Raw genomic sequence first — 10,628 nt, forward strand, 5'->3', positions numbered from 1 at the left:
CGTGCTGGCTTTCGCAGAGCGCAGAGAATCCGGCCGGGGCGGAGGAGAAGATAGAAGATGTAGAAGATAGATGCAAACAAAAATCAACGGGAGGAAACGCAGACGCTTCCGACTTTCAGTTCGGGCGATGGACGGGCGGGCCTACGCGAAAGCGAGAGAAACAAACGCGAAAAGCGCGCCGGAAAGGCCAGGCACGGGACGCACATGCCCCGACTGACAGGCGGGCCACCAAGTAGCACCAGCACGCCGTCCGGTGGGCCCCACAGAGAGAGGGAGAAGCCCGTCGTTCACCGTTAACGAAGGAACGAGCGAGCGAGCGTCGCCCCTTCCCTGGCTGGCTGGCTCGCGCGGGGCCCCCGATTCACCTCGCTCGACACAGCTGTGACCCGCGATCGTGAGTAATTACGCTCTAAACTGCCAAGATCCTTCTAACTAATCGTCGTCTCAACTAAAAAAAACTAATCGTCGTCTGGTCCAGTCAGCTCACACGCAGCGGCGTGATCCGTCCATCGATCAGATGGAGGAGGGCCGGTGCACGTTAATGGCCTGCTCGTTCGTTGTTCATGCCCTCCGTCCCTATTAATACCATCCTCCTCCCTGGGCCTTTGGCTCCCTCCAAACAACCGGAGCTCGCGCCCCCCTCGATCTCCGGACAAAAATCCGCCCTTTTTACGCCCGCCTTGCCCTTTCTGGCCGCGAGAGCCTCCCCCACCCCCACCCCCGCCACGATCTCGCTCCCTCGCGTGCGCGTGTTCCCGTCGCCCCTGTCTGTCCCTTTCGCCCGATTTCCTTGCGGTTGAGGAGGTTGTTGGGGCGGGCCGGGGAAGAAAAGAAGAAGTTAGCCCGCCGCGCCGCCGCCGCAGCCATGAACGCGCTCGCCGCGACCAGCCGCAACTTCCGCCAGGCCGCCCGCCTGCTCGGCCTCGACTCCAAGCTCGAGAAGAGCCTCCTCATCCCCTTCCGCGAGATCAAGGTCCCGCCGCGCTCTCTTCTCTTCTCTCCTCGCCGACCGGAGCTTGACTTTGGTTGCTTATTATCTTCGGTTGGTTTCTTTCCTTTGCAGGTCGAATGCACCATCCCCAAGGACGACGGCACGCTGGCCTCCTTCGTGGGCTTCCGCGTGCAGCACGACAATGCCCGCGGGCCCATGAAAGGTGGCATCCGCTACCACCCCGAGGTGACGGGATCTCTTCTCATCTCCTCTCCTCGTGGGATTGTCTTGCTACTTCTGTCAATTTGATTGCGATTTCTCCCGAAAGCCTAAAACAAGACGCATCGAAATAGCTCTCAAAAAAGTTATTGTGACCCTAAAAGGATAAGCAAATAACACACGCAAAAATTGCCGGATTGCTTGCCAACTTGGCATGATTTTAACATCCATTGCTCATGGTCAACGATGTCATTGTTTCTTTTTCAATTCAAAAAAAGAGGCGGATCCACGGTACTTGGCATTCTTAGGTTATTTTTGTATGCTGTGTCCAGCTCTGCTACTTGACTTTCGCCTGTATGCTTAGTTTAGGACATTATGTAGATTCTCCTTGCTGTCAATTTGTCAGGCAAATGATTTGAAGCTATAGAATCCTTTTTAATGAGAGCATGTGGCGCTCCTCTGTTATTACAAGCTCATGTTTATGTCGTTAAACTGTCGAAACAATCCGGCATATCTTCGAAGTCGTTGATTCTGTAACGCCCGACAAATAATCTGTTATCGATAACGACAAAAGAATGTTGTGTAGACGGATCTTATTATTCGTTGAACCAATATTCTGCTGATATTTTGAAAGCCTATAAAGTTTGATATCCCCAAATGATAATTCGGTGAAGGAAACAATCAACTTAGCTAACATACTGACGGTTGTTTGACTGAATTACTTTTGTGAGTAAGCAGTATTTTATTAGAAATTGTTTCAAGAAGTTGATTGTTATCTGGCATATCAACTTAAGCAGTATTTAGTTAGATATTTTATTAGAAATTGTTTGACTGAATTACCTGGCATATCTTATAAGTCGTTGATTCTGTAACGCCCGACAAATAATCTGTTATCGATAATGACAAAAGAATGTTGTGTAGACTGATCTTATTATTCATTGAACCAGTATTTTGTCGGTTGTTTGACTGAATTAAACTTTTGTTAGTAAGCACTGATTTATCTAGAAATTGTTTCAAGACGTTGATTGTGTAATGCTCAGCAAATGGACTGTTAGCGATAACGACAAAAGAACATGTGCCCGATCTTGTTATTCGTTGATCCAGTATTCTGGTGATATTTTGCGAGCCTGGAAAGTTCTACATCCTTCAATGCTAATTCAGTTATTGAAACAACCAACTTAGCTAAAGAATTGTCGGTGGTTTGACTAATTACTTATGTGAGTAAGCACTATTTTATTTAGAAATTATGTCATGATGTTTTTGTGTAACCTCAGCAAATAAACTGTTATCGATAACGACAAGAGAACGTGTGCCGGATCTTGTTATTTGCTGAACCAATATTCTGCTGATATTTTGAGAGCCTAGAAAGTTTGATAACCCTAAATGATAATTCAGTTAAGGAAACAATCAACTTAGCTAACGTACTGTCGGTTGTTTGACTGAATTACTTTTGTGGGTAAGTACTATCTGTCTTTTTTATTAGGAATTGTTTGAAGACGTTGCTTGTGTAACGCTCAGCAAATAGACTGTTATCGATAACGACAAAAGAATGTGTGCCTGATCTTGTTATTCGTTGATCCAATATTCTGGTGATATTGTGCGAGCCTAGAAATTTCTATATCCTTTAATGCTAATTCAGTTATGGAAACAACCAACTTAGCTGAAGTATTGTCAGCTGTTTGACTGAATTACTTATGTGAGTAAGCACTATTTTATTTAGAAATTGTTTCATGATGTTTATTGTGTGACCTCAGCAAATAAACTGTTGCTGATAACGACAAGAGAACGTGTGCCGGATTTTGTTATTCTTTGAACCAATATTCTGCTGATATTTTGCGATCCTAGAAAGTTTGTTATCCCTAAATGATAACTCAGTTAAGGAAACAACCAACTTAGCTAATGTACTGTCGGTTGTTTGACTGAATTACTTTTGTGAGCAAGTACTATTTTATTCGAAATTGTTCCACCATGTGTTGTTGTTCTTTATGTTAGATTCCGAAAAGCCAAGGCAATAAGTCAGTTGAAGGGTTGACTGATTATCATATTTCTTCTTGTACTTAAACTGCTTGACAGGTTGATCCAGATGAAGTAAATGCACTTGCTCAGCTGATGACATGGAAGACTGCCGTTGCGGCAGTACCATATGGTGGAGCAAAGGGAGGAATAGGGTGCTCTCCCGGTGATTTAAGTAGGAGTGAGTTGGAGCGTCTGACGCGTGTATTTACTCAGAAAATTCATGACCTTATCGGAACTCATACCGATATTCCAGCTCCAGACATGGGAACTAATTCACAGGTATGTTATGCAATTTCAGTGTCTTTACTATTGTTCACTGCCTTCCTATGTTCTGCTACTAACTCTATCTGAAACCATTTTCCATACAGACCATGGCATGGATCTTTGACGAGTACTCAAAATTCCATGGTCACTCCCCAGCTGTTGTCACAGGGAAGCCCATAGTAAGTATTACCACTATAACATAAAATTATCTGCTGCATATAAACTCTTTACACATTATTACTAATATGATTACAATTTGGGCCTATTTGTTAGGATCTTGGTGGATCATTAGGTAGGGATGCTGCCACTGGGCGGGGTGTAATGTACGCTACTGAGGCTCTCCTGGCCGAATATGGGAAGTCTATTTCTGGATCAACCTTTGTTATTCAGGTGAGTTGTGATAAACCGTTGACTTCTTGAATGGTAAAAAGATAGTAGCGAGTGCCATGGTAAAATACCAAAATAAGTCTGTTCAAACATAGTGCTACTGTCAGTAGCCATCAAAATGTAGAGTTGTGCTTATTCTATGATGAAATCATGCAGGGATTCGGTAATGTTGGTTCATGGGCTGCACAACTCATCCATGAGAAAGGTGGTAAGGTAATTGCACTTGGAGATGTATCAGGCACAATCAGAAACAAAGCAGGGATAGACGTACCTGCTCTGATGAAGCACAGAAATGAGGGTGGTCAGTTGAAAGACTTTCATGGCGCTGAAGTCATGGATGCCTCAGAGTTGCTAGTGCATGAATGCGATGTCCTCCTCCCATGTGCCTTAGGCGGGGTTCTTAACAGGTAATTGCTATTATCCTTCTGCGCTTTTGATGTGGCCTAAATCATTTTCACTAGATTTCACCACACGTCACGGTTTCCCCCCTTTTCTGTTACATTTTTTGTTAAGTGTTTTCTTCTGCTAGTTTTATTGTGAATAGCAGACATAATTGATGTGCGAATATTGTGATAATCCTGACTTAACGAATTCTGCAGATAAGTTGATGCATTTTTTATCCAATCTTTGTACCTGAGAGCAACCTATTTTCTGATTGCTTCCTGGATATATAGTTTAGTTAATTGATGATTTGCTTTAATTATCTGAAGGGAAAATGCCCCTGATGTTAAGGCCAAATTTATAATCGAAGCTGCTAATCATCCAACCGATCCAGAAGCTGATGAGGTAAGAGTATATACCACCAAACAATTTACGACAATTTTCATCCTTGAGAAACATAAAAATACAACCATTTTTCAATTCTGTTCCCTGAATGTCTCACTTTTGTTGTATGTGCTGTAGATTCTTACCAAGAAGGGAGTGGTCGTGTTACCTGATATCTATGCTAATGCTGGGGGTGTGATCGTTAGCTATTTTGAGTGGGTTCAGGTAATTGAGTATACGATGGTAGCCTTTGCCATCTCATTCCACATTATCTTTTTGCTTGAGCCGGCAGTTTCCTTATGCTTCTTTGATGGCGCAGAACATTCAAGGATTCATGTGGGAAGAAGAAAAGGTGAACATGGAGCTCCATAAGTACATGAACAGCGCGTTCCAGAACATCAAGGCCATGTGCAAGTCTCAAGATTGCAACCTTAGGATGGGAGCATTCACCTTGGGAGTGAACCGGGTTGCTCGCGCCACCATCTTGAGGGGTTGGGAGGCATGAGGAATTCCAGATTCCTTATTGAATAATCCATGCCCGGCAGCGTGGTGGATGAAAGTTCTTATATCCACCATCATTGATTTGGTAAATTCATCATAAGTTGCCGGCATGGGAAATAATTTTCGGTGTACATGACAGAGACGATGGGTTTGTTCTTTCTGTTAGCTAATTATCTGCCCTGGGTTGCCAACTATGTGATCTAGTTCTGTGTGATTGTAAACCTTCAGATTTGTTGAATGTTTACCAAAAGTTTCTGGATTTTAATATCAAAAAGGTTATTTTGGCCTCATTGGTTTCAACATTTCTGGTCTGAGATTTGATGGCCCCAAATGTAATACATTACTTTTGCAAGATTCAGGCAATTGAGAGTTTCAGCAACTTATGGCAGACAAATACTCCCTCCTATCCATATTACTTGTCGCTCAAACGGACGTAAGTGCTAGATACATCCATATTACTTGTCGCTCAAACAGACATGATGGGTTTGTTCTTTCTGTTAGCTAATTATCTGCCCTGGGTTGCCAACTATGTGATCTAGTTCTGTGTGATTGTAAACCTTCAGATTTGTTGAATGTTTACCAAAAGTTTCTGGATTTTAATATCAAAAAGGTTATTTTGGCCTCATTGGTTTCAACATTTCTGGTCTGAGATTTGATGGCCCCAAATGTAATACATTACTTTTGCAAGATTCAGGCAATTGAGAGTTTCAGCAACTTATGGCAGACAAATACTCCCTCCTATCCATATTACTTGTCGCTCAAACGGACGTAAGTGCTAGATACATCCATATTACTTGTCGCTCAAACAGACATGATGGGTTTGTTCTTTCTGTTAGCTAATTATCTGCCCTGGGTTGCCAACTATGTGATCTAGTTCTGTGTGATTGTAAACCTTCAGATTTGTTGAATGTTTACCAAAAGTTTCTGGATTTTAATATCAAAAAGGTTATTTTGGCCTCATTGGTTTCAACATTTCTGGTCTGAGATTTGATGGCCTCAAATGTAATAGATTACTTTTGCAAGATTCAGGCAATTGAGAGTATCAGTAACCTATGGCAGACAAATACTCCCTCCTATCCATATTACTCGTCGCTCAAACGGACGTAAGTATTTAGATGTATTTTAGTGCTAGATACATCCATTTGAGCGACAAGTAATATGGATTGGAGGGAGTATCAAAGAACTAGAACAATTGCATCTGTTTTTCTTTTCGCATGAACTGACGAGATCCATACAATTTCAGTCTCAAGGCAAACCCTCAGGATGGATGGTGGTATTGTTCAGACTTGAACTAAACTGGAGCTCCGAAAAGAAATATCCCTACCTAGTTCATACAACCCCTAGAACACAAAAGCTATCGTCCTGTGCACTGCATTTAGGAACTCAAGAGGTGTTCTTTCAACTATGTGACCATGTTTCATGAGCTGCCATGCTTCAGAACTACGGCGCCTTTGTTGCCCCCGGCACCTGGGCAGGCAGTGCGAGGACACAGAACTTCGGACTATTTGGTACCTCATCATAAAAGTTCAGCAGAAACTGTTTGCGAGGTTTGCGGCGCGGCTTGACCTGTGCTGATCGAGCCTCATTGGGTGTAATTTCATCGTCGGCGGCAGCCATCAATGACGGTTTGCGCAACCAGCCACGGCCCTTGGGTGGAGCAGATGCAACGTTGCCACCGGCCTTCTTGTCTGCAATTGATGTCGAGGGAGAGCCGCAGGTGGATTTTGCCGGCTCTGATCTGCAGGTCCGACGACGTCGCTTGTGCTTCACAAATGGAGCTTCAGTGTCACCCTCCTTGTCGGAGGCTAGGGCCGGAGCAGAGTTTTCGTCAGCTGCCACAAGGGGCAGTTTGCAGGGCTGGGTGCTGCACTCTGGCGTACTGAATGCGGCAGGTTCCTTGGCCAAGAGCGGCCGCTTGGCTGCAGGAGCTTCACCGCCATCTTTCTCCGTGACTAATGCTGCACCAGAGCCGTCGTTGACGATCACAAGTGCCAGCCCGCGGGGTTCCCCATGGTTCTTATCAGTGGCGGATGGAGCCTCAGTGCTGTCTTTCTTGTCCGTGACGAGCGCTTCGCCGGAGACGTCGGCCACCCCTACATCCGTCAGAAGGCAAGACCGGCCACGGCGTTTGGGCATCGCGGATGGCGACCCGCTCACAAACTTCTTGCCAGAAGCCGGCTTGGGCGCCGAGCCATCCTTCCGAGGCCGACCGCGGCCGCGCTTGGCCCCTGTCATCGGAGGCCAAGCACTCACTGCCACCGCAGCGGCCTGCGAATCATCCCTCCTAGGCCGACCGCGCCCACGCTTGACCACCACCAGCGAGTCATCCTTCCTAGGCCGACCGCGGGCGCGCTTGGGCTGTGCCGCCGCCGCCAGGACCTCGGTGAGTGCGAGCTCGGGCTGGGGCTCGTCATCGGAGCAGCAAGAGTACCGCCCAGGCGCGGCGCAGACGAAGAGGCCCTCGGCGACGTGCTTGGCGAGGTAGTAGCGGAGGAACCTGTCGTGCGCGGCGGGGACGCCGGGGTACCTGCCGCGGATGAAGCCCGAGATGGCGGACTCCGCCGAGCCGCCGTCCTCGCCCAGCGCCTGGATCGCCTCTTCGATCATCTGCAACCAGACGAGGATGCAAACGTCAAACCAGCGGCGGCAGCCCATCCAAACCCCATTGCCATTGAACAACCAACCAGATTGAGAGCAAGCGATTTCTCCTCACATCGGAGGCGATACTCGATTTTTCTTTCCGAATCAACGAGGAGCATCTGTCGCTGGCGATGCTCAATTAGCGATTTCCTAATTCGATTCGGGTGGGTGGGTGGAGATTAAAGAGCAAATCCAACTGTTCTCCCGGTGGAGAGAGAATCGACCGAATAAGCGGGGAGGAACAGGTAGGCGATTAATCGAGCGGGGAGGAGTGATTACCCATGAATACGGTGGATGATCCGGCGTGGGATCCCGGCGCTTGGGCGCGGCGGCGGCGGCGGCCGGCGCCGACGAGGACGGCTCCCCCAGCGTCGCCTGCCCCGCCGCGACGGCCAGCATTGCGCGGCGGGGGGCGGGCGGATCGGTGGGAGGGAGGGGGAGGAGACCAGGGGCGGAAAGTGGAGGGCGCAAATCTAGAAGAGACGAGAGGCAGGTTTAAGGAGGGGGAGAAGGAAGGAGGGGGAGGAACGCGTCTGGTGTTTCTGGGTTCCGGGGAAAGGAAAGCCCGACCTGTTGGGACCATATTGCCCTTGCTGTAAGTGATTCGCCTCTTCTGTCGTCGTCTCCGATGTTGGGTGGAGATATTTCGCAGCAGAACGCTCGAGATCGAATCGCCATGGGCTCCTCTTCCTTCATCCCGGAGTATAATAAATCATCAAGAGGTAAAAGCACACAGATATCCTAACTTACACAAAATATGATGATTTAGTCCTAAAGTTACAAAACTCAATCCCACCATACCTTAACTTGCACTCAATATGACTTTTAATTCCTTACCAATGACAACTGGAAAACTGGCAGCCAGGTGGACAGTCCGGTCGTCGCACACACTTTTGCAAAAAAAAAACCCTACCGTTTTCTGTAATCAACCCGCAGGACACAACACCTGAATTAACTCTGTCGGAATCGAGTTTGCGTCCGCCTCCAACTCCACTCGTTCCCCATCTGCCCCCCTCAGCTCCAGCTCCACGCCGCCAGCAAGCTCGCCGCTCGCCGCCATGGTATCTAGGAGTGAAGGATCCAGCTCTTCGTCCGACGGCGACTCTGTCGCAAGTGAGGTTCGTCACTATGCCTCTGCCAGTTAGGGTTAGAGCAAAAAATAGGCAATTTTCCTGACTAGAATATGTTGTAGGCTCTTGCTCGTGCCTCCATTTTCTGTTCTGAGTGGAGAGGCCTTGCTCCAGATCTTGCAGCTAGATGTGAACACCAAGATGTCTGTGAGAAGTTTGTGTCTTTTGAATCAGTTGACAGTGGGAGGAGGTATCTTGCTTGTGCACAAAAGGTTAGTAGATCTACAGTTAATTCCAAACTAGGAATGTGACATCTTACTGTGATCTGTATAAGCCTAGAGTGTGGCATGTAACCTTGGATGAGTGCAGAAATATAGTTAACTGACGAAAATTCAATTAACTGAAGAAAACTACAGTTAATTAACTGAATTTTTCAGTTAATTGCATCTTGTTATCTGCAGAAGTTTTGGTTATGTTAAGAATTGATATTGTGTTGTTGTGCCATAGTGATGTAACTCTATTGAATGCCTGACAGTGCAATTAATTTATATTTCCCCAAGTTATGTTGTAAGAGCAGATCAATAGTGCTCCAAGCTTTTTCATTTATCTAAAAATGTTTGTTCTTTCTTATTTTGTAGAAAATACCTAAATGCAACTATGTGGAGTGGATTGACCCTAAATGACCTGCCATTCCGAAGATGAGTTTAGCCAGGGTTTGGGGCATGTATGAAGATGAGAACGAGCAAAGGATCACTCAGAATTTAGCCCTTGATGAAGAAAATGTTAAGGTTGTGAGAGAGAAGGAAAAGATGGAACAGGATCTGAAGGTTTTTTAAACTTGATTTTGCTAAGATGGTGGCTGAGAAGGAGCAGGCAATAACTGAATTGGGCAATGCAAAACTTGCTCTTTCTGACCTAAAGTAAGAGCTTGAGAAGAAGATGTCTGATAATTCTACCACTAGTATTCATCAGGTTGTGAGGGCTAAGGGAGAGAAAGAGAGGGATGAGATGAAGCAACATATGGACAACATGAAGGAAGAGATGGACAAAGTGGTGTCACAGAGGGATGAGCTGAAGAAGGAGAAGAAGAAACTAGAGTACATGATTGGTGATTTATTCAGGCACAAGGAGGAGAATAAGAGCAAGATAAGGAGGGTGAAGGAGATCTTAGATGAATTTGAGTAATTCATTGTAGGTGTAATGATGCCTTTAGTTGGAGCTATTAATTAGTTGTAATGAATTTGTTGGTGTAATGCCACTATTATGTAATGCACTGAATTTGTATGACTACTTTTAGTTAACTAAATTTGTATGACTGCTTCTAGTGTTACTAGTTATCTGAATGTCTCCAGATAAGTGCATTTTTTGCAGTGTCAGTGAACTGTACATGCAATTAACCTAAGATCCAGTTAACTGAATTTGTAGTTAACTGAAGTTCAGTTAACTGAAGATTCAGTTAACTAGATCTTAGTTAACTGCATGTCCAGTTCTCTAAAAATTCAATTAACTACAAATTTAGTTATCTGAAGATTCAGTTAACTGAATCTTGGGTTAACTACAAATTTAGTTATCTGAAGATTCAGTTAACTACAAATTCAGTTATCTGAAGATTCAGTTAACTGAATTTAAATGAGCTTTGTAAGCATTTGCAGTGCACTGAGGTTTTATGAATTTAAATGTTAACTGCCACTTGAAAGCAACATAGCAGCATGGCAAACACAGCAGCAGCAGCAACATTGCAACCAAATGAAAGCAACAAAACAAAATATAGGCCTACAGAACTGTTGCATTCTTTTTTTGGAAAGTTGCAGCTAAAGACCACATCAAAAGTGGCA

The 10,628-nt window shown here is 45.5% G+C and overlaps 2 protein-coding genes and 1 long non-coding RNA gene across 3 annotated transcripts; 2 read left to right on the forward strand and 1 right to left on the reverse strand.

The window, feature by feature from the left end:
- The first annotated feature begins 610 nt into the window (after nucleotides 1-610).
- LOC147986254 (glutamate dehydrogenase 2, mitochondrial) lies at nucleotides 611-5,383 on the forward strand. The gene is made up of 9 exons (XM_087544600.1): nucleotides 611-973; nucleotides 1,064-1,177; nucleotides 3,224-3,445; nucleotides 3,535-3,609; nucleotides 3,704-3,820; nucleotides 3,974-4,224; nucleotides 4,528-4,603; nucleotides 4,721-4,807; nucleotides 4,902-5,383. The coding sequence occupies exons 1-9, from the start codon at nucleotides 866-868 to the stop codon at nucleotides 5,085-5,087; spliced, it is 1,236 nt and encodes a 411-aa protein (XP_087400726.1). The 5' UTR covers nucleotides 611-865; the 3' UTR covers nucleotides 5,088-5,383.
- Nucleotides 5,384-6,267: 884 nt separating this feature from the next.
- On the reverse strand, nucleotides 6,268-8,268 carry LOC147986255 (uncharacterized). Its single transcript, XM_087544599.1, has 2 exons — nucleotides 8,003-8,268; nucleotides 6,268-7,690 (listed from the first exon to the last, which is right to left on the reverse strand). Exons 1-2 carry the CDS (start codon nucleotides 8,120-8,122, stop codon nucleotides 6,524-6,526), a joined length of 1,287 nt encoding a protein of 428 aa, XP_087400725.1. The 5' UTR covers nucleotides 8,123-8,268; the 3' UTR covers nucleotides 6,268-6,523.
- A 161-nt stretch (nucleotides 8,269-8,429) lies between these two features.
- LOC147986256 (uncharacterized) lies at nucleotides 8,430-10,094 on the forward strand. Its single transcript, XR_015617126.1, has 3 exons — nucleotides 8,430-8,841; nucleotides 8,916-9,065; nucleotides 9,432-10,094. It is a non-coding gene; the product is annotated as an uncharacterized LOC147986256 (long non-coding RNA).
- The last annotated feature ends 534 nt before the right edge of the window (nucleotides 10,095-10,628 follow it).

Source organism: Triticum urartu, chromosome 2A, assembly GCF_056163025.1.
Source record: "Triticum urartu cultivar PI428250 chromosome 2A, HENAU_Tu73, whole genome shotgun sequence".
NCBI lineage: Eukaryota > Viridiplantae > Streptophyta > Magnoliopsida > Poales > Poaceae > Triticum > Triticum urartu.

Excerpts from the sequence above, each read along its gene's own strand:
- LOC147986254 (XM_087544600.1), top strand. The coding sequence starts at position 866 with ATGAACGCGCTCGCCGCGACCAGCCGCAACTTCCGCCAGGCCGCCCGC. Across the intron at positions 3,446-3,534 it reads ACATGGGAACTAATTCACAG|ACCATGGCATGGATCTTTGA; the intron begins GTATGTTATGCA and ends TTTTCCATACAG. Across the intron at positions 4,808-4,901 it reads GCTATTTTGAGTGGGTTCAG|AACATTCAAGGATTCATGTG; the intron begins GTAATTGAGTAT and ends TTGATGGCGCAG.
- LOC147986255 (XM_087544599.1), bottom strand. The coding sequence starts at position 8,122 with ATGCTGGCCGTCGCGGCGGGGCAGGCGACGCTGGGGGAGCCGTCCTCG. Across the intron at positions 7,691-8,002 it reads ATCATCCACCGTATTCATGG|ATGATCGAAGAGGCGATCCA; the intron begins GTAATCACTCCT and ends GTCTGGTTGCAG.